Source organism: Mytilus californianus, unplaced genomic scaffold, assembly GCF_021869535.1.
Source record: "Mytilus californianus isolate M0D057914Y unplaced genomic scaffold, xbMytCali1.0.p SCAF_4, whole genome shotgun sequence".
In the NCBI taxonomy this organism is placed as follows: domain Eukaryota; kingdom Metazoa; phylum Mollusca; class Bivalvia; order Mytilida; family Mytilidae; genus Mytilus; species Mytilus californianus.
The window spans coordinates 24,265,886-24,291,833 of NW_026262690.1; the positions used below are offsets into that span (position 1 = coordinate 24,265,886).

Sequence of the window (25,948 nt, forward strand, 5' to 3'; positions counted from 1 at the left end):
AATGTAAAACCATTCAAACGGGAAAACCAACGGTCTAATCTATATAAAAAACGAGAAACGAGAAACACTTATGAACCACACCAACATACGACAACTACTGAACATCAGATTCCTGACTTAGGACAGATGCAAACAAATGCAGCGGGTTTTAACGGTTTTAATAGGTACCAACCTTCACCCTTATCTGAAACAAAAGTGTAACATCACAACATAGAAAGACACACTATAAAATATCAAGTGAAATGACTTAACTCAATCAATAGACGTATTAACACAAGTGAACATACACTGAACGAATAAATTTGATCTATGATACAATGTAAATACAAAATCAATAAAATAAGGGGCGAATAAATAAAGGCAACAGTAGTATACCGCTGTGAGATGTTAAACAATTTAAAAAAAACCAACAACAACCTTGAACAAAAAGCCGCCAAATACAATAATATACACAGGTAAATGAAAATAATTTTGTTGTAAGGTATACAGTTTAAATTGAGAACGGAAATACTTTTTACAAAGTCAATAATTTTGTTGTTTATAGTACGAAGAAGTGAAAATTTATAGTCATACCAAACACTTAACAAAACTGGTGTATAGACGAGATATAACCCTGAATAAGTAAACATTAAATAACAAAAAGGCATCACAAATAGTATTAACAGGTCAAATTAACAAGAAAGTACGATTTGAGAGTACTCGCAGTTACTGACAGCTAGTTAAAAGCCAAAAACAATTAATAATAAAAAATCATGCATCAGAGACTAAAATCAACTAAAACACATCCCAGGGATTTAGTATTTTAACGTCATGGACAGTCAAAGAAGACACGACGGGTGCAAAGCCTCTTAAAATAAATGACAAGCTCTCAAAATTAGCCTATTTTGTTGGTTTGCATAAAAAACAAGAAGTTTGAAGCACCTTATATGATATGTATTAAAGAACGAAAATATAAATGATAATGTTGTATAACCGACTAATCAGTAATGTCTTGCAAATTCTGATGAATGATATTTGATAGGTGTATTGTTTTTAAACATATTCAAAAACTACGATGTATCATTAGTACACGGATTTCTTACCTTTAAAGTTCTACTAACATTTTTTCTATGGTAAAAAATATAGATATGAACAGCAGGCATATCTAAGAAGATATTTTATTGCAAGATGTTTTTCTTAAATAATAAGTGTGTTTCAAATGTCAGAGAACAAACAACAAAGAAAATGTTTCATTTACAAATTTTATTTTTCTTCACAGAAAATGCACAATAAGTAGTTTTGAGCAGACAATAATGATATCCAGCAATGCATTGTCAAGCAAATTAGGTACCAATAATGAAGTCTACTCTCAAGCAAAAGAAACGTTTACATATATCATAATATTGGTTAACAAACAGCTTTAAGGGTTTAAATTAATTAAGTTTAGAATACAAAAATGGTTATCATACAATAGTTTATTTTCTAATGAATTTGTTTGCTGTCATCAATCGATATATTTGTATTTAATGTTTTCATCTCTATTTTTTTATTTGGATTTTACTATACGTTGCTACCATATTACTTCACAAAAGCAAACATACAGCTAAGTTATTGGAAATATTGTGTAAAACAGGGTAAAGCTAGACAGTAAAGTTAATCACTAACCCAAATTACTCCCATTAGAGATTAATATCGAGTTTCCAGTATTTTTCATATTTTAAAACTCTTTTTTATTGCCATATTTGAATTATTGAATTATTCTTCTCATATGAACAGCCAACTTGAGAGTGAGAGTAATGTAAATATCTAATTTGTATTTTTCTTCCTTTATAATGAAGTTTGATACACTATCAATAAAGTAATACATATTATGAATATATAAGAAGACAGACTAATGTATATCACATAAATGTGACAATGTATCTCTTGTGTCAGGTCACAGATGAACACAATAATAACATATGTGGCGGTGTAAGGAATGGAATTTGCCAGCACATTTTTTGTACACATTATTGAAATATGATATTCATTTTTTTATTCATATTACTAAAATTTAACATAGTAAGACTATTTTATTCAACACATCTAGTTTTTTCCAACAGCTTTCCTTGTTCTCGTAACTTAAATCAAAAACATTTGTGTCTGAATTCTATTTTATAAACCAAGCTATTTTCTTAACCAGCTAAGTGTAGACTATTTGCATTTTCATTTGCAGTTACCCTTCAAGGAGATATACAACTGATATATTGTAATATGTGCATTAAAATGTAAAATAAACAATAAATATCGGGCAAATATTGACTAGTTTATAACAGCGACTAAATGATTATACATACTACTAAATTTTGTATTTGTATAATGCAACATTTTGCATATTCATAACAACTACATCACATAAATACTTTTTGCAATTAAATACAATGAAAAATGTATCATATACATTAATGTAACAATGTGAGCATTCTATATTCTACTCAAAGCAAGTTTATACTTTTCAATAAAAATCAATGTCATTTAATTTTTTGTGTGTATTTTGGCATCAAAGCAATAAAAACTACATGTGCAAATCATATAAAAAGTGCATTTTCTACATTACTAGTATCTAACAAAATGTTATCTCTAAATTTTATCATAGGAAGTTCGGGTAACTAAATGCTTCAAGTTTTGTTCTGCTCTATATTTCATCGTGTAATTATTAACATCATCTCAAGGCCTCTGATTCATTATTGAAACTTTGATGGCCTTGAATTGTTTGTACAATGTATTTTCTAGTGTCTTTCCACTCAATAGAATTTTTACAATATGAAAAATTCATACTAGTATTTTTGTCTTATTAAAAGAAATATATAAGGTAAGTTATACAGTTATGCATTTTAACTGGAGGTTTTTCTACTTTTCTTTAAACCTAAAATTAGATTTTGCACAGATGCACATGTATACCGTTCTAAGAAAGGCAATTCCCAACTTGTGGGAATCCAATAACCTGATTGATATAAAAATCTAAATACCTCATTAAACAGATAAAGTGAATGGTTGAACTATTTTGCAATTATATTTCAAACCCTATTAAACTACAAGTATTATACTAATATTCATGTAATTTATAAATAATATTGGAATATATATATTGCACAGTTCATGAGTATTATCACAAGAGAGAAAATATTACTGAGAAGACATAAGAGCTATTTCTACCAGAATGTATATTCTTGATTTGGAATTGTTTTATTGAGACTAGAGATATACTACACAATTGCTTGAGATAATGTCTTTGCATTCCTATTGTTATAAATTGTTATTGTAGCAAACACATCTTAGAAATGAAAGAAAGTTAGGCACTGATTTTTTTAAAAGCAATAATAATGAAAATAAAATATTTTATAATATGGTATATTAAAATTGTCTTTATATATAAATATATTAGAAAATAAAGTAAAAAAGATTTTTTGTAAATACAAACTAATTCAATTATAAAATGCCAAAATGTAACAATTTAGGCAAAACTTTTAAAAAGCATTTAATGTTGTCATGACAACCATTTGCAGCACTTGATGACCATACTTGGTGATGAATGAACATAAATGTATAACTATATATCATATCAAAAAGTGACAAATAAAAATATTTATAAAATTTTATTAGAAAAATGAAAAGGAACATTCACAAATCTCACCAACTCCTCCAGTGTATATGAACTTCATACTAACATTAAAATTCACGCATACTAAATTTAGTGTAAATCTATGAATTGTCTCCTTTTACATTTCCTAATGATAGTACATGGATCTCACTTTATACTTTAAGCATTAACACAACTCAACAGAAAACAATAAACCATGATGAACAACTTTTGTACAGGTCTTACTTGATGGAAACCATCTCCAAGATCATATACAAAAGTATTCTGCTAACATTGAAGTTTACTACTAGGCGGTATATATATAATCAGAACAGACTTTATTATATCTGTCATTCAGTCTTAATATCATAATACCAGTATTATCTATTTAAATATTTACCTCCTTATATATTCGAATTTTACTGATCCATTCTGTTGCCAGTAGATATTGGTCCAAAATCTACATTTACATACGTAGTAGTAATAATCAATTACACATTTCATCGCAAGTTCTATCAAAAAGTATTTGGTCCAATATATCTTGCAAGAAAATCTTTAGTTTTTAAAACAAGGAAAACAAAGACAAATGGAAGAAATTTATAACAATGTAAATGGATATAAGAATGACTTGTTCTCACAAAATTTTCATACTGCTCCTTAAAAATACAACCTTCAACAATAATGTAGCTCAAAATTTATCATGTGTATAACTTTTTTCTACCGAAATCTTTTTAATTTTCCCTACCAGTAACTGAAATGCATGTTTGCACTTTATTAATACACCATAATGTGACCTTGATAAGATTTTTTTTAATTCCCTATTATACTTTGTAATACTGCTTGGATTTTCCGACAAAATATCACATTTTTAAAAAACTTAACAGATAATTTTTTTTCATAAATTGAACGGAGAAATGCCATGAGCATAAGTCCTAAACAATATAAATATGTTTCTTAAACATTAGTACTTTTGCTTATTATGCTTAAACATGAATAGGATTCGTACTCCGCATTCCTTCTTAGAAATGAATAAATTAATAAATATACAAGTACATGATAAATAATGAACATCCATGCTTACTTTGTCCGATTTGAAAATGTCAAAAATATAATTATATGAATGTGTTACTCTTTTTTCTCCTCTGTTGATCCATCATCTGCTTTTTCCTCAGCTGGTTTTTCTTCTTTTTTCTCTTCAGACTTTTCTTCCGGCTCTTTTTCTTCTTTTTTCTCCTCGTCCTTCACATCTTCGATCTTTTGGTCTTCTTTGGTTTCTTCTTTTTTCAGATCATCCTCCTCTCCACCTTCTTTTACATCACCATTTTCCTTTGGTTTTTCGTCATCGCCTTCTTTCTTTTCTTCTTCATCCTTTTTCTCTTCTTCTTCTCCTTCAGTACCAGCGTTTGGACCCTTGTATTTCTTAGTTTTCTTCACCAGACCAACTTCTATCAGACTATATGCCATATCAAGTAGTGTCTCTTTTATTTCTTTGGGGGTAATTCCTAATACATCTTTCATCTATAGATAAAAATTATAAATCTCTCAATAAATAAGGAGATGTAGTTTTATTGCTTATGAGAAATATAATTATGAGATCTCATATGTATGAATAAATTTGATATACAAGCGATGAAGTATGTGGAAAATTCAAATAGTCTGCATTTACTGAACAGTTGTGCTTTTATAATAATTATATCTGACAATTTTTAGTGAATTGCCATAAATCTAATGTATTATCTTGAAGATATTTATGATGCCATATGTTTATACCAATACATTGACTCCATTAATTTACTGTGGCATTGATGATGAAACATCTGCTGTGTTTTGTGGATTAAGTTTCATCCCTATTAGTTGTAATTTAAACGGCTAAAAATGGCCATACATTTCTATTTCCCTTTCTAGTACACTTAAATGATATGATTTGTCAATGGATGAATCTCTTCCAATCAATGTACTACTATAACAACAGTCTGTGGTCAGATATCCACAACGATTTTGCTTTAACAATAGGATTGTAAATAAAAGGGAATGCAGGGTTAAAATCAATAAGACTGCAACCAAACAATATTTAAAAACCTAAAAGACACCAAGGTAAATAGTATTCAAAGGTAGGCCGGGTTTATACAGAAATCATTCCTTCTTACAATCAAATAAAATTTATCGTTAGAAAGTTATAAAAAGATTGACATATATAATGCAAATAAGCTCAGAGCATGACATGAAAGTATTATTTCGATTCTAATGGGGAAATTCTGAACTTTTTTCAGTTAAGGCAAACCTGTAAGACAAGTTCGAAAGGCAGCCAAATGGATTTGATGAAGCAAACACGTTTTACAATACCACTGGTTTACCATTAAAAAGTATACAAAAACATAAATACTTTTTGAGAAGAGTTTATTTAATGACATAGCGAGCAACAACGTCAAAAATGCTAATTTTTATCTCCTGCAGCGTTTAAAGTAATGCTATTTGTTACGTCATGTAGGTGTTCCTTATGTCTTTCAAATGTAAATATTAGTGATTTGATATGATAGTAATGGTGTTTTTGCCAACGAAGCTTAAATGATTGTAAACTATACTTGGTTGAAAATTGTATAGAAGCGCTTATCAATTGCAGGAATATAATCATATATGATTTTAACTATACTTGGTTGAACATTGTATAAAAGCACCCACCAATTGCAGGAATCTCATTATATATGATTGTAAACTATACTTGGTTGACCATTGTACAAAAGCGCCCATAAGTTGCAGGTATCTCATTATATATGAATGTAAACGCGCCCACCAACTTCAGGAATCTCATTATAAAACTAATTTTATAGATGTTGCCTATTTGTTTACCTTCAATCTATTTTAAAGTGTATCACTTTAGATAAGTATATAAAACAAGAAGATCTCGGGAATCAATAGAAAATCATGTCCAATAAAATACAGACAAAACCATCGCCAAAAATAAAACGACGAAAATACAAACAACTATAACAAAGAAAGATTGAGCAACATGAACACAACCGGCGGTGAAATCGGGTGTGCTCCAGAAAGGTAAATAGTTACTGCGCAACATGTGCCACCAGTCGTGTTGCTCATGAAGTGAAAATCTGGGGATAAGTCGACTTTGGTAATGTCATAAACGAGGAAAGGGAATAGGATTGTAGTTAAGACAAGTAGAACATATAAATTGCTATTTCATTTATTTTGGTGTGTGTGCTGTTTTGTGCTTTGCTTGCATTTAAAAAAGCTGAAATATATGTAAAATATGTAAATAGGTTAACAATGAGTTGAAGAACTGCTTACCAGTGAATTACACGCATCTGATTTTAAAATTGATCTTTTTGACAGCCTAAGTTCACAACTTCATGATTTGTCAATTATGCACGGTACATTATTAAATCCCGTCTGGTGATATTTATTTCAAATTGAGATAAGATAAGATAAGATAAGATAAGAATTTTATTAATCTAATCAAGAACCCATAAAGGGCATCATTTACAACAATATTAAGCACAATATGATTGGAAAAAAGAAAAACTATATCCTAATATAATACTATCATATAATGGACAGGATCAGAGCCTAACACATCATGTGTCTTACATAACATTAACAATAATTGCATAATAATTTTATATATTTTGTATCCACCTGGATCTTATTTCTAAACACTTAATTATATAATTGCCTAGGCACATAAGAGTTGGTAAATGCTCATTTGTGAACAGCCAGAAATATTTTTTATCCTTGGGTAATTCTTTAAAATTATTACAAAAACTGTTTACTTTATCCCATAATAATTTTCTCTGTTCGTTATATAAAGGACAACTTACTGTGAAATGGGTCTCATCTTCAATAGAATTTGATCCATGTGATAGGCAGTGATGACATAGACGCTGACTTCTCTCTATGTATTTTTTACTATACCTATCTTTCTCAATTTTAAGATCATGTGCACTTATTCTCAATTTACATATAGCTCTTCTTATATTAAAATCTTTAATTGATAAATAAGCCTCCTTTACGAAGTCAGTCTTGAGGTTGAAATAATTTTCTAATTTACTATTACCTTGTGATAAGGTATCAGATCTTTTGACCCCCCAAAATGTTTTAAAACTGTTACAAAGTTTACATTTTACAAATTTAATTAATCTATTGAACTTTGTATTCAAATTTTGTATATCAAGTGATTGAAGGACATATCTCATAGATGAATACCAACAATTAATGTTTCCTGCATCTAAAATTTTATTACAAACATAAGCATCATAAAGTAACCCATCGTCCAATTTGTTAAGCCTGTGTACATATTTTACCATAGATATAATGACAGAAAAATAAAGAGGAAATCTTGAGATATAATATCCTTATTTGACCCATTGATTCCAACATGTTAAATGTTAAATGCTATGAAATTATGTTTATATTTGACTATACATATCAGGAAATGTTGTTTTTGTTGACACTGTTCTTATAATTTCAAACAAGTTCTTTATGGGATAACCAAAAACAAAATTATGAATATATTTAACTAATGAATATTACAACTATAGAGAAAATCGACTTACCCTAGAATTGTCAAATTTGTATACTTTGCCAATATTTGGTAAAATCATCTTAATGGTTCTATCAAACAAGCTTGTCATCCACAAAATTGGATTAGGACAATTCGCTGTTGGAACATTGTATCCTAAAAAAATAAGATAAGGCGTTTTGCTAGTTCTGTAAATACATTGCATTTTCATATTTCAATGTTGATGGACATCATAATTATTGAATGGTACAGATCTTCATTATTTTCATTGTAAATGATTATGGGGAAATAATAGTATTGTCTTTCCAATAATTTTAATTCTGGTTGTCCCTCAATATAAAAACTGTACAAAATCATATTGTAATTTTAAAATAACATAACAGAAATAGTATTGGATATTATCAGAAATCACGGCTATCACAATTCTTTATTCTACATGACTATAAAGTTGGAAAATTTTGGTATACCTTGTGGTTTGAATTCTTTAGCTAAGATTTGAGCTATTTCTTTCATCCAAATATTCTGGTTGACAATCAGATGTCTTTTACCTAAAAATTAAAAAAAAACAACTAAATAACACATCAATAAAATGGTAAACTACACCATTGTTCCTTTTTTAGTTTATTAAGCCCTTTGTTTCTATTTTACCATTCGGTATATTGATCTTGTACTTAATACAGAGTATAGGAACAATTATCATTGTAGGTGACATCCTCTAAAAGAAAGCAGTTTGTCATTACTTCTACATTGATACTATGTGAAAATACAGCTTGGAAAACCTTATTTTTTGTTTTGCTGAAGATATTTACTGATATAATTAACTGGTGTTAAATCGTTGATTCTAAAATAGAATAAATAAAAGAGAAAAGACAGAACAAACAACAGCCAACACAGCATTAGAAAAAATTAAAGATTGAGAAACAGAAATCTCACAAAAAAACCGAGTTGAACTCGGAAGCCGCGGTGCATGAAATGCTCTACACGTTGCACCCGTCGTGTTGGTCGTGGCCAGTAAAACTGTTGAAGTTGAAAAATGACAAACGGTAATGGCATTAACGAAGAAAAGAGGCAAAGATTATGGCTACGAAATGTGGAGTATATATACATGCTCATCTGGGACATGAAAATAAATTACTGTCAGCAGAATTATGATGGCATCTGTAAAAACTCAGTAAAAAATATACAGACTTTTGATTTGGTACCCCAAACCCGCGTTTGGTCTGCATTACACTTATCAGTTGCGCTCGAATCATAACAGTTGGAAGACAAAATCAAATACGAAATTGAAGAGCCGTATAAACAGTAAATTCCGAAAAGTTGAGCCAAATGTCCTAAAAACCTGTTGAAATTTGCATGTTTTCATTAATTTGGTGGAAAATTAAGATGTATGCTGCTTATGATCCAAAAAAACAAACGCTGATACGTAAATTATCAAACAAAAATTACCTGTTTCCTATCTAGTCATTGTTAAAACTTTGAGAAATCGTGATAGTGACCTTAAATCCTTATTTAAAAATTAAGCTAGAAATAGGAGCCATGCTGGGGCCTTTTCGAACACACTCCTTTATAAATTGTTATCTTTAATGTTTGCATTTACATTGCAAGCTCGTGTCGTCAGTGCACTTTTGGTGACGTTGATATGTGACATCCACATTGAAGGAAAAGCGTTGATATTTAGAGTGTATAACGCCATGATTCGTTCGGGCAAGTTTTGATACGATATTGTCAATTAATATCATACTTGCATCTGTGGGTCTTTTTTAATCTATCATGCATCTGTGTCATGGAGTGAAGTGCTTTTTTGAACATATTTTTTTATTGTTCATTCTTCCATATACTCATTGTTAATACACTGATCGGGTTTTAAAGTGGGAGGTAATTGGGTGCCAACTGTTCATATGCATGTCCTAAGTCAGTACGCTCATCAGTGGTTGTTCTTCGCTATATCTTATTAGTTTGTCCTACAGATGATTTGGCGTTGATAACAGATTTCTTGTAATCTATGTTGAATTTAATACCCGAGTCGATTTAGAGCTTTAACGTTACATATTGAATACAGTTGTATATTGTTGGAAACCGTTTATTGAGCCGCTAATGTTGTTCCTCTTCTGTGCGTGCTGTCTCGTTTTTGACGTATACCCCGTTCTCCATTCCCTTTTTACATCTGCACAGGTTTTCAGAAATAATGCTTTTCGAAGACGGTATGGGTATGAATTATACATTCTCATTTATATCAAATTGTTTTTGAGAGAGGTGATTTTTCCTATTTCAGAACCATTCGAAATCTTTTTTTCAATTACAGTGGCCTAGTCTGTTTAATGTCTTGATTAATGAATGGAATTATTGTCTTGAATCTTCCCTGTTCCAAATATTATATCATACTTTTCCAAGACAAACTAAACATGTAGCAACATGATAATTGTTGATACTGTAACATATACTGGTAATTGATATAAATTTTCAGACAGTGCCAAACATCTATGACTAATTGAAATATAATCGTGTAATTCTAACATTCTTATCACACTTAAAATTATATTAAAAGTCAGGATATTGTATTCATTTACTCTAAATACAGTTTACATTTTGATCATAAATACTGCCAAGAAATTTAACAGTAATATGACGATCATGATATAAGCCATTTAGATGTCAGTTTAGAATATTTTTGACCATGATTTTAATGTGAAAAAGTTGATAGTGTTTCGCAATAAGACCTCGTTTGACTTTGTTATTATATATAATTAACCGATTTGGCAAAAGTATCTTCCAAAACATATTTAGCGTTTATCAATGAATATCAAAGAGTGTCACTTATAGTTATAAAGTTGACATTAGAGGCCGTCATGGTCGTGTTAGGTATGAGCTCGTAAGGCCATCGTTCAAAATCTGTATGTTAAGGTCAAATGAAAAAAAAAACACAGACGCTAAGATATACTAATTTGTAGTTTTCCACGAGATTGTTGTTTCACGTTTTACATCCCTTTAATAAAACAGATAAATATATAAGGGACTAACCTGCGGCTTCTTCCAGTGTCATGGCTTTAATATGGGCAGCAGCCACGTCTCTTACATCAACCACTGCGAAGTTTAGTTTAGCACAGAATGGTTTTTCTCTTTCCAAAAGTCTTTTCACAATCTAAAATATTTAATGTATGAAGTAAAGGCAAACAATTATAATATATGTTTTACCGAATCCAAACGTGTATTATCTTTAAAAATAATATCCATTGTTTTTTGTTGCTTGAATTATATTCTATCAAAAAACTATTTCTCATTAAAATTAGGTTGATTTCAAAAACCTGTCGGGATAATTTTCTATACTGATAGAATTTTGATACGCCAATATAATAATCTTCCTTCAGCAATTTACTTTTACCTTACTATATGCAGTGTTCTTACTTCAAAATCTAATTTCAATTGATGATAATTTCGCGCAGAACGAAATCGAATCATTGTTTTCGGAACTGTTAGGTGTCATTATTATAAATTGCGGATTCTGGAAAACTATAGTGTTCATACTAGTAATGGATTGTGAAAATATCGATGTTATTTGGTCAATACGTTATCAAATAGTCAATTAATACTCAGGAGAAAATGTGACATTAACAATGAATGTAGAATAATTCCTATCTGAACTATCATTTTACATTTACAAACCTCTAGGCTTGTACATTGCGATCCATTTATTACGGGGCCCATCACATAAGCTGGATTTATTACTGCTAGTTCTATTTTGTCTTCATCTGAAATTAACCATTATATGTTAAAATGAGAAGATATATTAGGGTTTTGTAAAAAGAGAGAGAAGATATTAAGGGGTAATAGAAAATCAGGAAGTCCAATAAAAACAGAAAACACCCTGGCAAAAAAATGAAAAAAACGAGGACAAAACACCAACAACAATATATACATTACACAAAAGACCAAAAGAAAAAAGAAAAGAAATGAAATAATTTCTGATTTAAACTATTGCATGCGATTTATAAAACACATGGTTTTTGTATATTTCAGCATTTTACTGCATTTTCTGTTTATTTTCTATTGCTGTATAACTTGAAAATCATGACTTAAAATCTAATTGATTAATGAACAGTATCATTAACTGCGTCAGCGATATCACTGCATATCTGAACATATTCATATTGTAAATATGTAAACGTGTTAAAAATTCAAATTCAAAACCTAGATTAACATCAAGAGGCAGAAGCATAGATTCATTTACAATGTTTTTGTTCGAAAATTAAAATGAAGTATGGGAAGAAATCCAAAATGAGATGGTTCATTATTGTCAATATAGATATTTATGAACATATTTCCACCAATACAGCTGTCTTATTTCCCTTTATCAAGTGTTTATTACTTATCTGTTGTGATGTCCTATATGTATTTTTACCTGGGAGTTCCTTGACATAGTCCCACGCTGCCTTTTCCGCCAAAGTTTTACTTTTACCATAGGCATCTAATTTTTCTGGATCAGTCCAATCTTCTTCTGTAAACACTTTGTTTGGATCGGCTGCTAACGCTGCTGGACCCCCTGTCAAATATATTCCATTTAGTTATCCAAATAAGAATACAGGAATCCCTCAAACATTGGACAGTACAACAGACCCGGTATGATATACGAATATATTTATCTTTTTAATAGATTTTTCAAACATAAGGTCAATTCGTTTGGCTGCATTACCGCTGTCCTAACCAGATCGGAATGGGGTTTATTATATCTGAGGTTGGAAAACATAATAAAGAGAATAACAAAATCAGCCATATTATGTCATCTAATATATCATCTTATATAAAATAAACACATATCTTTACAGTTTGAATTGTAAAATAATGTTTACTGCAGAGACTTAAAAAAAATCTAAGTATATGTAAGAGAATGATAATCCCTTTCTTTATGATTAAGTACGAGCGTTAGCGAGTACTTATCATGAAGAAAGGGATTATCATTCTCATGCAAACTTAGAATATTGTAAAGTGCACAAGGCTCAAGTGAAGTCTTGATTTGTTTTATTTAAGAATTAGTTTCATTGTCAGTGCAATGTTTTTAATTAATGGATGACTTTCTTTTTAGGCATTTCATTAATGGATTAGTTTTAGTGATGTAAGGACTTCCTTATAATTTTGGAAAATATAATAGATTGTGTGTTAGACATTAGTGGACACAACAATACAACGAAATGGTAAAAAATGTTTCCTGATTGTGAGTATGAATGTAAATCATTTAATATTTTAGTGAGGAATCATCTTTTTGTTTATTTCCAGTTTAAATCAATAAATTCAAAATTTGAGTTACAACTAAATTTTATTTTACAGCCAATATTTTAGTCCAGTCCTTTTCATCAAATACTACTTCCTTATGTCAGGGAAATGTTCAAATACAATGCCATTAAAAGATTAAAATATATTCAAAAGTAAAACTAAATTCCTTTTCTAAATATTTTATCAGAATATTGTAAATTACTATTCTCCCTAACCGTGGATCCAGTAATCTGAGTTTTTGAAAGAGTATAAGCTAAAGATTTATGTTTTATCTATTTTTAAAACTTTTTTTCTTTCTTTTTCTTTCTTTTTTTTTCTTTCTTTGCATTGCTTTGATATTGTTTAGTATTTTAGTAATTTGAAGTTATTAATATTCTCATAATAACGTTAACGGTACCAATGTTACTGCAACAGTAAACTTCATCTGATTTTGATTTTTTTTTTTGTTTTTTTTTTTTTCAAAATTCAACTTTTAGTCAGTTTTAATCACAAATTCTTTCAATCTGATAAATGTGCTTCGGGGCAGTTGTAACTCATTTATAGAAACTCTTTGTTTTGAAATGTAAGTAGGCCTAAATAATAGGATAATCCCTTACTAAGAACATGATTTCGTTCATTCTTCACAATTAAGAAACACAAAATCCTACAATTTCATTGGTCGAGAGCACTTTGCTATATTCTACACAGGGAATCAATTTAACAATAAACCGAGAATTCGGGCAATATTGCCAGAGTTCGTATATCTGTCAGAAAAACTTTGGCTATAACGTAAGTTACCACATATGATTTTTTTTTTAATAATTCATTTTTGAAGATATTTAGTTCGAACTCGAACGGACTTTACTCTTTTATCTTTGAATTATTTTTGCCTTTTGTCTTTTTGTAATTTGTTTTTATGTACTGATCTGATGAGTCAAGCTCCAAGCCAGATCCAGTGGTTGTCTTTGGTTGTTGTATGCATGTATGTTTGTTTTTCGTTTATTGTTGTAGTATAAAACAGCCTGTTGGTTTTCCCTGTTGAATTGTTTCACATATTGCATCCAATGTCTTTTATAGCTAATCTTAAGGTTTTGCTCATTGTTGAAGGCTGTACGATAACCTATAATTGTTCACATCTTTATCGTTTGGCCTTCAATGCATATTTGTCTCATTGGCAATCATACCACATCTCCTCATTTTTTATATACTCTTCAATTTGAAGTGTTCAAACTACTATTTATTCGTTAAATATGCAATATATAATCTAAGTAAAAAATATGCATAGAAAAATCCATTCGTACTTATAGAGATAACCGGTGTGAGTCTATAATTGATAAGACGGGATACAGTGTATTAATTCATGGGGAAAAAAAACCTACACGTACTTAACACACCAAAAACAAAGAAATAGCGTTTGTATTGTTGTTCTTAATCAGACATTCAACAGGAAGAAATGTCATTATAGTTTATTTAGCTCATCAATCATAAAAGCTAAAATAATACTAACGCTGGTACTAGACTGGTACTAGACTGGTACTAGACTGGTACTAACACTGGTACTAGACTGGTTCGACTTTATTGAGAGGGGGTAGTAAAGAATATGTACTCAAGTTTGTATCTGTTTCAGTATTTATCGTTTATTTTTTTATCTTTAGAGAAAAATCGTGGAAATTCTATCCTAGACTGATAACTTTTATGTATTTATGAATATGAAGGACACAGTTGGCGTCTCAAGAAGTCATTGATATACCTCTAAACCTGATGTAAAATACAGTTTTTCCAACTTTCCGATATATATTGTAGTCTAAACATATTATTGCAATCATATATCATATATTGAATTCTGCGTTAGAAACTCATAAATTAAAAGAATGATATTCTTTGGTATAAATATAGTATCAAATGTTAAAATTACAAATATAAAGCCGAACACCTACATCCCACAGCAACGCAGGAACTTGTAATAACTACACGTTTGACGGATTTAGCTTGGACACATGCTTTGAGAACGGCTTGGGTTCCTTCAACAGCAGGCTGAACAATCTCGTTTTCATCCTTTGGACTTTGTGCTGGGAACGGACTTGCAACGTGTATAACATTCTTTACGTCTTTGACGGCCCTGAAACATACGAAAAATGTTAATACTGTTGATAGATAAACAACTTCGATAGGAAACACATGTGGAATTATTTTGCAATTATTCGAATCAGAAATGATAAAATGAACACAACTTCTTATTTTCATACAACTTCATAATTCAAAACACTCGTAGGTTAAGAAAAAGACAAGGACGGAAAGTGTCTACATCTTATATGATAAGGACTTGTTGTGTGGGTTAATGTATTGTATTAATTACACGACCTTAACTTTCTTCTTTATATAAACTTATTATTTGACTCTTTGATCTAACATAGTTGACGTTTTTCTGAGTGCTTGAATCTGTTATAATATGCATGTTACTTATGACAACCACATTTTCTACATAGTTGTTAGTGTCAAACCAACAAACGTCCCTACTGACATTACTCCCTCCCTATTCACCTCCCATAAACACACACCTAAAAAAAAAGGGAAAATTAAATAAGGACAAAAAACAATTTTCAAAATTATCAGAGAAGATTCTAATACAGTTTCAAGAATTGCAATTTTTTGGCCGGGTTCCTTTTCCCCACCTAACAGTCAGTTGAATTTCATATTACTGTCTCTTGAAATCTTCTTCGAAACTTCAACAACTTCATGACTTTACTTACGCCTCCCATGATTCTGGCTTTGTGAGATCTGCTTCAACTAATTCAAGTTTATGTTCCGCTTCTGGACAGAGTTCATTGAGACGTTTAACTTTGTCTTCATCCTGTAAACTTCTCACCGTCCCCCTCACTTGATAGCCATCCTCTTGTAATTGTTTGACAATATGTGAAGCAATAAAGCCGGTGGCTCCAGTGACTAGGACTACTGCAAGATAGACGATAAAACTCTTCATAGAAACTTACAATGGCAGATTAATACAACATATATATACCGTAATATCCGTTTCAATACATATTTATTCGTATAAAAAGTGTACAACATCAAACGTAAGTAATAACAGGTTATAAAATTAATAAATACCAAAATCAACAACTATTTAACATTTTAGGAATATATACGATGATGAGCTTTGTATTTTTTTGTCTCTTTTCTTGCACATGCATAGCATACATATTTTTTACTTAATGATAAATGACTAATTAAAATGATGAATGCAAAAACGGCTTATCACCATTACAACAGTAAATACATTGTTTTTGACTACATTTTGCTTTATATCGAATATGTTTAAGTATTTGAAGAGGCTGTGGCGAAAACCTGTTCACATCTAGTTTATTTTGCGATGACAGTCATGACAATGCAACATCGAACGGTTTTCATTGTGATAAAGCTTTTTATCAGCAAGATGGACATTATTATATCAGCACAAAGTATATAACTATATATTACACAAATATATTATTTTATTGATTCAATGAAAATGTAAGAAAATGACAACATAAGGTCAAAGAATATATATATATATAAAATGATAACTCGTCAATAAACTAAAACGCAAGGGAATGAAGAAGCTGGTATACTTTATTGTACAACTCTATATTACAGACAGACAGACATATATTATTTATGATATACAAATCAATCCGTATCTTTACAGACCTATTACATTTCCAATCTGATGAGCTGAGTAAGAAGTAACGGAACTTAAACAATCAGTTGTTCGGTTCATAATTTGCATTGTGACTCACTTCATCAAAATTTCTACAGATTCAGACGCTGTTAACGCCTTTTGAAAAATATTTTCAAACGAAAGATAACTTAGATAAGATTCTTTCTCCGTGAATATGGAAGTGCAAAATGTCTCCACCTTGTAAAACAATGTCGGGATGCCGTTGTTAAAGTTTTTATCTTGAGAAGCTATATAGATCTTGATAGTGGGAAACAATTAAAAATATTCAGAAAAAAATATTTGTTTATTTAATTGGCAGTACTTGAAAAGTTTAATTTTAGAATATAGTTTTATTCCATAAGTACGCAGTACTTAAGTCAAGGGTTTAATATTTGTAATAGTGCTTTGATATCAGGATTTGTTTTGTTATTGCAAGCATAACAATGTATCTGGTTATAATCTAGAGGTCAAGGCACCAAATAATAAAATAACACAAACATTATGTTTAAAAAAACTAATTTTGTTTTTTGTTTTTAGTGATTTAACGAAAAATGTTGGGAGTTAATGACCATGTTGTTTGTATTTAAGTTATACAGGGCTATTGCACGTATTTAAGTTATACAGGGCTATTGCACGTATTTAAGTTATACAGGGCTATTGCGCGTATTTAAGTTATACAGGGCTATTGCACGTAAGTTTTGCAAGTTTGATACACTTTTCATTTGTACATCATGCAACAAAATCTGCAGGCAAAGTTTTGTACAAATTAGTATTTCCAAAGATATGAAAATTAGTGAACAAGAGTAAAATTACTGACGGTAAGATACTGAGTATCTCCTTAAATGAATAAAAAACACCAACCGGTTAAAGTCATCTACCTTAAATACAAAATGAACTCAGATTTACATCCCCCCTTTTTCTCCAATTAAAAAAAATCTCTAACAATGACATCATCAAAATTCTTATTTTTATCGTCTACATATTTTTAATGTTAGAATGGCTTGTTTTTAAACTCGGTATGAGAGCCGGCTGTGGTCGTCTTTTCGCCGATGTGTTTTCAGTAGAATTTATACATACAGGTACATCTCTTGAGCAAAACAAAAATAAAACTAGCCCACGCAATCCTTTCACTTCAAGTTCAGATAATATGCTTTCAATTTTGGTGGGCGGCTTCTTCAAAGATTTGAATCATTTATACACTTTTAATATATCCACAGTTAAATGGAGATTAATTCATACTGACGTCTGATAAACCACAAATTACAAGCATATAACCTCAAATATTTTTAAAGTTTTATATTCTATTATTGCGAACACATATACACGTACATCTTCGGCTAGCGAAGATGATACACGTATATAACATAGCTATTGCTTGATATTGCAATATTTCATAACATGCTAAAAAAACACACACAACCGTTGAGGTAGGGTTTGTATTTTGGAGAGAGAGAAAATATTTGGAACAGCGCTTTTTCAATGTTCATCGTCGAAAATATGACACTGTCTCGACGAAATTGATAATATATGATAAAATGCCAATATTGAATCAATTGTACCAAAAATGACTTTCAAACCGAATTCCTATTGAATAATGGACCATGTATCCCCGATTTCAACGTTTATTTTCCTTTAGATCCTTTCTTTCATTTTAAAATAATAATTGATCTTTTAATTGTTTTATTGCTTTTATAAATATGAATGACATGAAGCAGCTATTATCATATATATTAAAATTTGCCTGTTTTTTCAACTTATTTTCTGTAAAGGTCAGATTAAAATAAAATAAAGATATTTTATAGAAATTGTTGGTTTGTTTTGAAAACTATACAATTCGAACGAAGTTGCTTACAGACGTATAGAGTAAACGTGTTTGGCATAAACTAAACATTCAAGTACACAAGTTTTATGTTTTTCTGCACTTAATACAGGGAAATTAGAATGTCAAACTACTAAGAACAGTGGAAAACTGGTAACTGAAAAGGTTTCGCCTGAATTCATATTTAAATCATAGTTTAAACTTGAACACACAATGACTGAATTATTATTCAATCTGATTTTCAGTTCATAAAATTTGAGAAATATTAAAATAAAAAGTACCATGAGGATTTATTAACGGCAAATTATTGTGAGAGATTATGTCCCGTTTAACCCCCAACTTTTAGATGACAAGGTCGTAAACATGCAATGGTAATTATTGTGATTACTCTCAGGGTATATGAAGATAATGTCCTATTCAACCTGGTTTAGCATTCAGTTCTGTTGTAGTTAATATTTCGTCCCACAAGTATTCACAATGTAAACACTAACATTCGGTATAGCATGCAACCAAGTCGTTTCACATGCTTTGACAATCAACTGGGAATCAAAAGTAATTTTTCTATGCTGAGATTGAAAGATGATTATAACGTTATGTTTTGTTCATGAACCAAATTACATCATAAGCCTGCTGTTTAGATACCTGACTGACAGCTATAACATTTGTTACACCCTTATCCTTCCTAGAATCTTAAGAATCTGCAACGTTTTTTAACCAAAGTTATTTATATACATGTATGTGTATGGATGTCCTTGAAATGGTGTGTAATGTTAAAAGTGCAACGATTTAGAAAATTTATGCAGACGATGCTATTTTAGTGCTTTTAGGTTAACTGAACATTTAATTATAGAATGTGCATTACATTATGTCGTATCTTGCAACTTATTGAATGTATTGCTAAATAGTTTTTTTTCGGTTGCAGTAGGTATAGTTAACCATTCGGCATTGTCGCATTACTAAATATAAATATTGTTTGTGCTAATCAATGTACTGATTGTGTCCATAATGTAACCTCTATTGGAAATAAAAGTTATCTTATCTTAATTCTTATACCTAACTAACTATATTTTTTTAAATACCATGCTCGCGCAAATTTTCCTGGCAGAGGGATTAAGTCTATTGCGTCGAATTCTTTTTCTGACAATCTTTCAATAAAGTTGGTCACAAAAATGTCGATAAATCAAGATACATTTATATTTGCTGCGATTACAGTGCAAATATTCAGTCTTTCTGTAAAAGTGAAATAACTGTGTTGAAATTATTGAGAAGAAAAAAAAAAAGTTTCAATTGAATAAACCATCCTATGATTAGCAGGGTCATAGATACAATGATGTTTATTAAGAGTCCCAAGATGATTATCTGAGTAATGTAATTGTTTCCATAAAAAGCTGATCCTGAATAAAAACAAATGCCATAGCTATCTCTACGCAATAATCTCATATCCCATGGGCACAGTGGAGTGATTCATTCTGTAGTCTATCGTACAACACTAGAATAAACTCTGATTACTTTGTATCTGTTTTACGACAAATGTTATGGGGTTGAAATCAAAATAAGTGCCGTTTTTACTTTTAAAAAAGCAAATATGCTAAATTTTTAAGGATAATCTTCAGTTTAAAAGGTATATTTGACAGTCCGTGTCACAACCAGGGGATACATGTAGAATCCATTATACATTTTAAAGCAGACACTTTATCAATTTTTGAAATGTAATGCAGGCTTTATATTCGTTCGGTTTTAACTGCATCTTGTTTGATTAACTTGTAGAATATGCAGTAAAATGTCGGAGATGTAACCAGGACGACCACGTTGAATATATATTGATTTGTGTCAAATGAAATCATTCGGTCGTTCTTCAAGCTGCGTTGCATCCAACTTTTAAATCTGTTTTACTGTGGAGAAATGTCAATGGCTTGAATGTCGTCTGCAACAGTCTACATGCGGCCTTTATTCGTCATTAGCTTAAACAAGGCATTGGATTATGTTAATGGTCTTCATAACAGTATGATTCACAAGTTATATGTTAGTTTAACTTAGGACAATGCATAAAATAGAAAAAAAGTACAAAGAAACTGTATTCAAACAACTTAAATATCTGAAAAGCTAATTTAAAAAAGATATTTTTTCCTATTTACATGCAAAATTTGAAAATAAACAAACTATCAATAAAGTATTGATTAAAAAAACATAGTGTTTTTCAACTTAAAAGTTGTTGTAGTAAAAACAAGATAATACAGGGGGGATTAAAAATGATTAACCAAGAGCTAACGTGCTGAACGCTCCATCAGAAAAAAAACGATTAACTGCTAGATTTATCCTTACAGAGAGAAAAATAAGTCAACACATTTAAAAGCTTAAAACAAGATTATGTACATTGACACATACAAACAAGGATTTTTCATCTGAAAAATCAGACATGGTCGACGATCACGTACTTGTATATGATGAGTCATGGGTACAAATCACCGAACGAAATAGCTAAATACGATAAATGAACAATACATCTTAGAACTATGGTATTATACAAAAAGCAGTGTCCTTAATCATACGTAATACCAAGCAAACTTTATCATCCTGAATCAGTTTGCAAAATTTAGTCAAAATAATACTAAATGTTATCACAATTACTGGCTTTTTCAGAATAGACGAGGGCACGTTTTATTTTGACTGTTCTACAGCGTGTGCTCGACACTATTATAGACATTCTCAAAATGTTCCACGTCTATTATTACATAGATTTTTTTCTCATTCTAGTGAGTATGATATATGGGCATAGCTCGTTGTTTGTGTATTAATAAACGTTATGGTGGTAAAGTATTTACATAGTTAATTAATGAACAACAATTTATGAACTTAGCATAAAACATAAAAGAACATGCAAGCTTTGCGGTTCAGTTTTAGAGTTACAAAACTGGAATTCAAAGTTATAAGTTATTGTTAACAAGCCGAAAATATGTCACTGCTGAAAATTCTCCAGTGAATTTCAAAGTCAATCATGGCGTAATATAGTTTTACATTGATTTTAAGCATTACGACGTTCGATTGTTTTGTATACCAGACAACTGTAGTTATAATGATATTATATTTGCATAAAGATTAGACATATGACTAGCTAAACCATCACTGGCTACTTCAATCAATTTCCTTTTCCAAACAACGTTATGACATTATTTTCCAGATCTTAGATAAAATGGGGAGTACTAAAATTGACTGTTGAATCAATAATCTGCTAGACAAGGCTACTTTGTCCATCTAACAGTATCGGACCCTGCTTGAATAACTGTCGAGTTCATTCGATTAAAGCTTCTTTAATTACATTTGACAGCCAATTTCAATGATATAATTCTTTTATTACGGCAATATCTAGCACCATTGTATTGACCAATAAATGACCGATTAGACATCACTGCGAATCTAGTTAACGAGTTGCTCACTGTGACAAGGTCAATTTGGGTTGATCAGGTCATTTCAGGCCAAACAATACATTATTCAGTCTAAAAAGCAATGACGTATACAAAAAAAGTGACGAATTATATATTCATAAGCAATCTGACAACGAATAGAAAGCAATAAAAGGAATTTGAAGTAGAACCGCAAATGGTTAGTAATAATATGACACATTGATTGTTGCTGACGATTATAAACTTATGTTCCACAGTGATAGATGAACTTTGTAATTCTGGATTCCAGTTTCCTGTATTAATAAATAATTAAGACGTATTGTACAAAAGTTATAATTACTTATCTTAAGTATACACGATTAGTCATGGAAAGTGATATCCATAATATATGATACACTTCCATATTTAGGTCTGAAAGTAAAATTTGAAAACGAATGTCGACCTACGACAATTTAAGCAACCTTTGCTCACCTCTCTACTTTGCTCATGGCGTAAAATGTAGCGGCTAAAGATTGAACAATGAAAATGTGTGCGAAAGTTGATGTTATCAAAACTTCATGGTTAACTACCTTAACCAAAAAAACTTTAACCTGAAAATGTTCTTATTTTTCACTACCACATTTCTATGTTAAATGATCCGTGTTAAATGATCCGTGTTAAATGATCCGTGTAATCGTGGTCTAAACCGTGATTTCGATACACTTTCAAAAGTTCACATCATAATGAAGATGTGTAATAACTCTCAAGTTGATGTGACCACACTATTATGGTAAACTACCTTAACCAAATACTTAAACCTGATATGGGCGGACGGACGGACGGAAGAACAGCCCAGAAAACTTAATGCCCCTCTACTATCGTAGGTCGGACATACAATTATATCCGTACCAATATTCGAACCAATGAGTTCTTTATGTCATCTATGTTCTCATTTAATTAAAATAACCACTACACCACATCACATTATACAGAAAATTATGTTTACGTTTTTTGTATCACATATACCCCTGAGAACGTTAGCTCGATGGGGTTCATATAATTTCCCTATGGCATGGTTAATGCAAAATTAAAGATTTATAAAGGGGTTCTTTCAAGAATTTGACCGTAAATTAGGACAAAGCATGATAAATGTCCATGTATCCAATTACATTTAATGACATCATATGAATAAACATTATATTTAATTAAATGAAAATTCATCTATTTTTCGTTTAATATATCTTACTAAATGGTAATGAAAGTGACACACCAACCAAGTCCAATTATCTTGATGAATGATGATAAGGTGTAAGTCTTAATGTTGAAGAATGTGATATATTAATTAGCATTGTTAACAGTATAAGTGAAATGTATAATAAGAGAAACAACTACAATGCCAATATGTGTATGATTCATGACTCATATTATAATGTAATATATAATCAAGATATTTGAAATGATAACTTTATAGAGGAGGCATGTTGTCAAAATAGTATTGTAATAAATATTATTTTTTTTCCAATGCTACATGTTTGTATTGTTTTCTGTCTATCGTTTTGTTATTTATATGTTTGTTTGTTTGGTTTTTTTTTTAGTAACAATCCTATTGTTTGGATTTTAGACTAATAAAATTCTTATTCTTAATGATAAATTTCGACATATACCCGTTCGTTTGTTTTGCGGTCTTTAACACGGTCATCTAAGCAAAGTCAGAGGTAATGATTTGAATTCAAATTTATCTGAAGGAAAATCAAGATGTCCAAGCACTTTAGCGCCAATGTATTTTTCTACCCCTTCTCATCCAATGCATATTAATTTCAATGCAATGAAAGGAGACATTGAGCTGTAAGTTCGGTTAGTTAACCCTCCAAAATTGCCACTTTTAAAAATGATACAGGCCTTTTGTGATTTCCCCCTCATTATCCAATTTTTTCAGCTGACAATTAATGGCTAATATAGGTCTATTTTTCTGGTAGTTAAAAAAATAAAAACTTACTTGAAGACATCCTATATAAAGGACTCCAATTTTTTTTTAGACTGCTAACTGGTGTGTCTCTTCAATTCTTATGATATGAAATTCCTGGCTAAAAGCTGTTTACAGAAATAATACTGGTAAACAAACAATACTACGAATATGTCCGACAATGAATGATAGCTAGCAATTATTCTGTAATGTAGTAAATTCTTTATTGTAAGGTGACACTTAATATTTACGGAATTCGGTCAGTGACATTCCGAGCCGAGATACACTTAGTTTAATAACTACTTAAAACATGTGATCAAATTAATACTTATTTTAAATGTCACGGGAAAGTGACAAACTTCGAAAATTGACCAAACTCCGTATTTAGTAAAATAATATTTAGAAGCAAGTTTGCTGACTTGAAAAATTCTGTATATATATATAGGAGAATATATCCTTATAATTGATGAAAAAGAGCAGTGTGTTGAATGATCTTGCATTGCATCAAAAATTTATTACTGTCACAATAATCGCAAGAAAAAAACAATTTAGATGTCATGTTTCCAGTAAAATTTAGTGAATTGACCGGACCCTTCACAATACCCAAAGAAATGCCGGGCACAGATGGAATATACGCTTTCTAAATAAAAATGGTTTTTGTCTCAGAGAGCCTACTTCGACCAAATGGATTGCTGAGTTATCAAAATTATGCAGCAAAAAGAAAATAATAGTGCTTCAAATCTTTTAATTTTCATTCTGAATTCATCCTGTTATTTTGAACTTATAAACTTATTGTTAAGGGTTGTTTTTAAATCACTTCGGTTTGTGTTTTATTGAGTCGACCAACTTCTATATTCAAGTAAAACACGCCTAAAATGTTTCATATCTTTTCTTTTCTGAACAGCAATAATATGTAGACAAATTTACTTTGGCTGTTGCATAAGTTCTTTATATCATTACTTCCACAGGGGCGGATTCAGGCGGGGGCGTGGCGGCGTGCGCCCCCCCCCCCCCTAAAATTTGCAAAGCATGGGTTGTCTCAGCTTAATAAAGAATATTTCGATATTTTAAGATTAATATTTAAAAAATATTTTTTAAGTTTGCTCCCTCCTTAACCTAAAATCCTGGATCCGCCCCTGTTCCAACCCACCAGATTAAGCACTCTGAGCTTGCTTTTTGAACTTTAAGCATTTATTGAGATGGTGTTGCATTATTTTGTTGTTCTTCATTTAGTAATGATTTCATAGAATACATTGCTTTTTTTATTGTTTGATAATTCTTCGTTATTCCACTGATCCAGATATAAATATATGATTACTACAAACATAATTTACCCTGCCACATGTCAACAAGCCGATGTGAATCTAGGAACATCTCGAGTGTATACTTGTCATTTAATACATATCTTAAATATTTTGTCCCTTTAAGAAATTTGGTTTGATGACATATTTTTGGTGATCTCCTAAGTAAACACACTATTTTCCGATTTTCGGGCTAACCGAGAGCTTAATATTAAGTATATAATTGCATAGACATGATCATTTAGTTTTAGTCTAAGACATGCCGTCATATACACATGTACAAATAACCAATGCATATATACACAGGATGTGTAAGTTTATATATCAAAATTCTTTTCTCAAAATAGTTCTTTCTTTATAATGCATCAGGAAGTCTGTGCAAAACGCAAAAATTCTTCGGATTGATAAATTTTAT

At 30.4% G+C, this 25,948-nt stretch overlaps 1 protein-coding gene across 2 annotated transcripts in view; it reads right to left on the minus strand.

Annotated features, from left to right (window-relative positions):
* Positions 1-1,227: 1,227 nt before the first annotated feature.
* LOC127737746 (uncharacterized) overlaps positions 1,228-25,948 on the minus strand; it is a 36,491-nt gene continuing 11,770 nt past the window's right edge. Inside the window, exons 2-10 of one of the 2 annotated variants that reach the window (XM_052248633.1) lie at positions 24,266-24,360; positions 16,124-16,325; positions 15,311-15,492; positions 12,526-12,666; positions 11,790-11,875; positions 11,148-11,268; positions 8,597-8,677; positions 8,164-8,285; positions 1,228-5,116 (exon numbers count right to left, since the gene is read on the minus strand). In XM_052248633.1, the coding sequence (XP_052104593.1) occupies positions 4,724-5,116; positions 8,164-8,285; positions 8,597-8,677; positions 11,148-11,268; positions 11,790-11,875; positions 12,526-12,666; positions 15,311-15,492; positions 16,124-16,325; positions 24,266-24,275 (1,338 nt within the window). In that variant the 5' untranslated portion in view covers positions 24,276-24,360 and the 3' untranslated portion in view covers positions 1,228-4,723. The remainder of the gene's footprint in view (positions 5,117-8,163; positions 8,286-8,596; positions 8,678-11,147; positions 11,269-11,789; positions 11,876-12,525; positions 12,667-15,310; positions 15,493-16,123; positions 16,326-24,265; positions 24,361-25,948) is intronic. The other variant, XM_052248632.1, reaches the window with a different exon arrangement.